At 36.2% G+C, this 6,258-nt stretch overlaps 1 protein-coding gene across 1 annotated transcript in view; it reads left to right on the top strand.

The window, feature by feature from the left end:
- Positions 1 to 6,258, top strand: part of AKAP9 (A-kinase anchoring protein 9) — a 151,628-nt gene that overhangs the window by 63,295 nt on the left and 82,075 nt on the right. Inside the window, exons 15-16 of the mRNA XM_007461897.1 lie at positions 2,740 to 2,833; positions 4,088 to 4,180. Coding sequence (XP_007461959.1) covers positions 2,740 to 2,833; positions 4,088 to 4,180 — 187 coding nt within the window. The remainder of the gene's footprint in view (positions 1 to 2,739; positions 2,834 to 4,087; positions 4,181 to 6,258) is intronic.

Genomic DNA, 6,258 nt, shown 5'->3' with positions numbered 1-6,258 from the left:
TTACACGGGCCTCTCACTGTTGTGGCCTCTCCCCTTGCGGAGCACAGGCTCCGGACGAGCAGGCTCAGCGGCCATGGCTCACGGACCCAGCCGCTCCGCGGCATGTGGGATCCTCCCAGACCGGGGCACGAACCCGTGTCGCCTGCATCGGCAGGCGGACTCTAAACCACTGCGCCACCAGGGAAGCCCCTATAGCACTTTTTGAATAAAGAATATACTGTTCTCCTAAGATAGACCTGAACTAGTTTAAGAAAAATAATTGGCATTCATTTAACAAGTATTTGGTGATGTCATACTAGAAACCTCTTGGCGATATAGTATGGAATTGGAACAACCATGAGCTTTAGAGTCATACAGACCTACATTTGACTCCTGATTTGGCCTTTGACTGGCTATGTGGTCTTGGGCTGATATATAAACATGTTTAAGTAATATTAGGGAATAAAAACTACCATGAGATCGTGAGGATTAAAAGAAACCATGACTGGGAAGAGACTTGGCTAGATGTCATGGAGGAAACTTTAGATGTATATAAAGTGGTCCTTTACCTCAGGGGACTTCAGTCCCTTCATTGAAATAATACTTATTCACAAAACAGTAATTTCTTTTAAAGTAATGATTGGGGAATATACTATGATGATACAGCCAAAGTGCTGGAACATAAACCCATGTCTTTGTGGCATTTTTCAGTGACCAACACTTGACATTTCTGCAATGATATTTTTTGGAGTGGCTCCAGGGGGAATGGAAATGAAGGGTTGACTATGAGACATTGAGATAGAAGGAATCTTGGGAGCAAAGCAGAGGAAAGATGACCTCTGTTGTTTGAGCTAGAGAATATGGAGGTTTATGATGTATTAATATAAATAGAGAAATCAGGCAGGTGGAGGGTAGGACCTTAATTTGTAAGATGGGAACAGTGAATTTGGTTTTAGCCAGACTATTTTTTTTGGAATTTGGGATAAACACTTTCAAATGCTATAAAATTATAGAATTGAAGTCCTTGTGGACTAAGCAGCATTTTTTTTTTTTGAAGTTTGGGTCTTTATAGCTGGATAAATTATCAGGAGGATTTTCCATGGGCTATGAAAATAAGAAGACATGAAACAAAGGATCATAATAGTGTATGCAAGAAACTCTGAGGAAACAGACAAAATGATAAGAAGGAAGAACCAGGAAAGGGCAGAGAATAAAGACAAGAAAAATGAGTTTGTATGATCATGTAACATGAATATAGAAGATGTATAGGCAAGTCACAACAGAAGAAACTTTCACGACCAGTAGCATTTGAAAGAATGTATATTCTCAAAACTAAAGGCATACATGTTCTAAGAAAGTTTTAAGACTGTTATGACTCTGTGTTGTTGAAGTTTTGAGAAAATACTTAAATGGTACTGTTATGGAGTTAAATTAATGTAAGTTTTTCAAATATGGCATTATATTAAAATTTTAAATGTTAGAAATTATAGGATTTTTTTTATGTAGAAACATCTACAGATGTGTGCAAAGATATATTTATGAAGATTTGCACTGTAGCTTTATTTGTAAGAGTGAACATTTGGAAATGACCGAATACAATACAATCCAGAATAAGGACATGAATACCAAAAGGTAGATTAAATAGATTAAATACATTAAATAGATTAAAAACAAAAAATTCCAAAAGTGGTTATGTATAAATTAAGAATCTTTCTCATTGTCACTGCCCACCTATTCCACTAGAGGTAATCAGTGTTACTTTTTTTCTAAAATGAAGGTCTTATTTATTTATTTATTTATTTATTTATTTATTTATTTATTTATTGGCTGCATTGGGTCTTTGTTGCTGTGTGTGGGCTTTCTCTAGTTGCAGTGAGCGGGGGCTACTCTGTTGTGGTGCGCGGGCTTCTCATTGCGGTGGCTTCTCTTGTTGCAGAGCATGGGCTCTAGGAACGCGGGCTTCAGTAGTTGTGACACATGGGCTCAGTAGTTGTGGCTCACTGGCTCTAGAGAGCAGGCTCAGTAGTTGTGGCACATGGGCATAGCTGCTCCACAGCATGTGGGATCCTCCTGGACCAGGGATTGAGCCTGCGTCCTCTGCATTGGCAGGAGGATTCTTAACCACTGCGCCACCAGGGGAGCCCATCAGTGTTGCTTTTGATGTGTATTCTTCCAGACTTTTTTCTGTGTGTATGTGTGTAAATTTTTAATAAAAATAAGATTTTACAAACTTTTTTTACTCAATAATAGCATAGGTAACTTTAAAAAGGTTTGGGCTTCCCTGGTGGCGCAGTGGTTGAGAGTCCACCTACCGATGCAGGGGACATGGGTTCGTGCCCCGGTCTGGGAAGATCCCACATGCTGCGGAGCGGCTGGGCCCGTGAGCCATGGCTGCTGAGCCTGCGCGTCCGGAGCCTGTGCTCTGCAACGGGAGAGGTCACAACAGTGAGAGGCCCGCGTACCGGAAAAAAAAAAAAAAAAGTTAATACTTATAAACAGCTCCATGTCATGCTTTTGTAGTAGACTTTATACAATGGCATAAAATTCAGGGATAATCTGTTAATATATTCTGTCATTTAATTCTGCTGGTTTATTTTTAATCAGTCAAAAATATGACTTAAGTTACAATACCTGTAACTCTTGACCTGTGATTCTTGTTTCCATTGCCCTAATACACATTTTATGCATGCTGTAAATTTGGACTAACAGTAAAATTTACACACAACACTAATTCTTTCATCCTCTTTTATTTATTTTTAGCTTTTCCATTGATTCAATGGTAATTACTGAATCTGATGTACAGAAAACAGTATACCCTGGAAGTTGTCTAAAACAGAACATCGGTGCAGCAGAGGTATTATATCTTTAAACTGTTATGTACGCTGATTTTACTTTTGTTACTATCATTTTTTATGTCTCTGGTTTAATAATTATCCAATAAATAGTTCCTAAGAATTAAGTATAGTAAATATGAGGATAATACCTTATGTAAAAGACCCAGAAGAATATATAAGTGAAGAAATTTGATGTACTTTCATAGCATAGGAAAAACACAAGAAAGTTAAAATTGAGAGGTGTATTTCCCCCTATATACGTTCTAGTTTAAAATTTGTCTTGTTTTATATAATATGGGGTGTATTACAAATTAGTTTCAGTGCCCTGAACTTTGTAACAAATTAGTTTCAGAAAAGAGAAACAGCTTTCCTTCCTACCATGGGGAGTTGAACTAGGCTGTCTCTAGAATAGTATTTAGGAATTCCCAAAATTCAGTATGCTAAGGCTGGGACATTGGATGCGGCTTTCTTCAGCACAGGCCATATGCTATAGAAAAGCCCCTCATCTTTTACAGTATATCTCATCTAGCTAAACCACCTTTTGCCTCTCCTCAGCACTGTATATATTCCCAATTTGTGGCCGCTTTTCTCAAACATAACTGTAAAACCCTGATCTTCACTCAGTAAAGTTTTAGTTCTTAAGTCCTACAGAAAAAGATCATTGCTGTCTCTCATTCTGGATATAGAAGAGAGACATTGGCCACATTCTCAATTCTTCCACATTCATCCCACATGGAATATCTGGATGACATTCAGATAATTGGTAAATAAATAAGTGCTTTCTTGCCAAGAACATGTTTACATCTAAATAACCATTCTTTTTTTTCTGTTTATAAAAGTAATTTGTATTTGTAGAAAACTGGATACTATTAATAAGTGCCAAGAAGAAAAGAAATTTGTTTATAATGTCATGAGCAAAGATAGCCACTGTTAACATTACTTAAAATTAAATACATGCACATCTTATTAATTATATTTAAGAAGTATCTTTTCCCCACTCTAGAACTGTGTGTTAGTAATTATAAATATATTTCTCACTTTGCATCTTTGTTAAGTTCACAGTAGTAAGTACAATTATTTAGTAGAATTGTACACTAGAATTATTCACTAGAATTATTGTTTTTAATTAAGGGAGCAGAAATTTATTTATTAAAATTTTTCAGAAGCTTTCTAAAAAATAGTAATCTTTTGAAGATATTTGAGAGTAGAAGTTTAAAAATAAATGGTGTATAATTAGTGTAAATAAACATGTCATATTTTGCTTTTTAATTTAGTTTTCTGGTGAATTTGGAGTGAAACAGGAAACAAATATGGTTAAGTTGCTGGAAAAACAGTACCAAGAACGATTAGAAGAAGAAGTAGCTAAGGTAAGTTTGTAGTTTATTTGGAAGGTTATTGTGGTCTGTATTCCCTTTTAGCCTTCAAAAAATATACATTTTATTGGTGGTAATGCACTTTATTTTTTGTTGTAAATTTTATACATAGCTCATTTAAGTTGTCAAATACTGGTATTAACCACAATTGCCTTTGAATGGAATGTTCTGTGAATTTTTCTTTTGAGTAACGCATTCTTCTCTTGATGTAGAATAGCAGTTAGAAACTTTTCAGAGTTATAAATTTGTTAACCTTGTGAGTAGTACCATAGGAAAGAGTTTGGCCTTCCTTAAAGGTGGGGGCTATGGTAGGAAATGAGAAAAATGCTTGGTCTTTTATGTATTACCTTTGCCTACCTCCTCCCAGAGAAGTTACTGTGATGTTAATGACTGTAGATGCTGTTGGCTGCTATGCCCAGAGCTGTTCTTGTAATCTGAGCACCGAGCATATCACCTAGTATACCGTTATGATTCCATTTCTTTTGTCTCTGTATTCTCTTTTAAAATACTTATACCTAATTGGGTTCTTATTTTGGGACAGTTGAATTCTGAGTTTGTCTGCTTGTTTTTTATAATATTTAAACTGTTACAATGTAACATAGTGGAGTATATGCATTTTAAAGTGGAAGGAGTGACAGAATTTACAGGAAATGCATAAGGAATTAGTTTAAACATAAATTAGATGAGGAGGTCAAGACTCAAGGAAATATGTGGGCCATAAAGACCTACTCACTTCTATATCTGAATTGAATATTTAGTTCACAGTAAAAGTGAGGCACCATCACTTTTATATAGCTCTCACTATCTAGTTCTTTTAGAGACTTGCAGGTTCTCTTTTGTACTTACCTTTTACATAAATTTCTCAAGTGAAATGTTTATAGCAGAGCATCATAGTATAGTAGTTAAGAACATGAGGTTTGGTATAGGATTTACCATGCTTTAAATTCTTGTTCTTCTGCTTTACTAGATTTGTGATCTTAGGAAAGTTACTTAAGTTTTCAATCTCGGCTCCCTCTATGTTAAGAGGAGAATAATAGAAATAATAGTAATTCTTGTGAAGATTCAATAAACTAATACATATAAAGCACCTAGAAGATAGTAAAGACTCATAAGTGACATTTTTAAAGTAGTCTTACTACTATGATAATGGTGATGATATAAATCTGTTTTGTGAAGCATCATTTATCCAAGCTGATAGCAGATTACCAAAGTACAGGTCAGTGAAAACTGTTCCAAAGGCAGCCAAGGTACTGTGATCCAAAAGACAACATTTGATGGCCCAGCTTGATCCTAGAATAGTATAGATGGTTTATATTAGTCACCAGTACAGATAGGATTATGCTCTACCCTATAACCCTCACATACAATATTAGAAAAAGACTGAGAAACATTGTTTTAAAAGCACAGGGTATATAGAAGAAGCCAGTAGAGGTAGTGATTCCCAACATAGGTAACATTAGATTCAGCCTGTGATTTGGGTAGGTACTACTGAAAAAATAGACATTCATTAACATTTCACTGCCAGGCAGTATTCTGAATGCTAGGGTATAACAGAGGAAAAAGAGATGAAATCATTACTCCTATAGACCTTACATTCTAGTTGGTGCAGATAGACAATATACAGACGGTAGTAAATACTATGAAGAAAAAAATGAACCAGGGTAATAGGACCAGGAAATTCCATGGGGAGTGAGATGATGTTATTTTATATAGGGTAATCACAGAAGACCTCACTTTTAAAGTGACATTAGGGGAGAATCCAGATGGAAGTGAGAGAGTGAATCGTGAAGATAACAGATTGAGCACCTTTTAAGAAAGTGGGATGCAAAAGAAAAAGTCAACAGTTCTCCAGTGGATGTCTTCAAGAGGTGTCCAGGGAGAACTGGCAAGAGTGTGAAGGTCACCTGCCCAACTGCCAGCTTTGCCGAGTTGGAGGATGGTTTGATTCAGTCCTGCCACCTCTGTATTCATGGGTTCCATTTGGAGAAATATTGTGAAGTCCTGGTACAGATATATCTCCTCAGCAGATGTTAACTAGATACAAGAAGAAGAAATACAGGGAAAGGGGGGCA

This window comes from Lipotes vexillifer, unplaced genomic scaffold (assembly GCF_000442215.2).
Source record: "Lipotes vexillifer unplaced genomic scaffold, Lipotes_vexillifer_v1.1 scaffold663, whole genome shotgun sequence".
NCBI classification, from domain to species: Eukaryota; Metazoa; Chordata; class Mammalia; order Artiodactyla; family Lipotidae; genus Lipotes; species Lipotes vexillifer.
The sequence above is the reverse complement of the archived record's forward strand: the minus strand, read 5'-3'. Positions and strand labels throughout refer to the sequence as shown.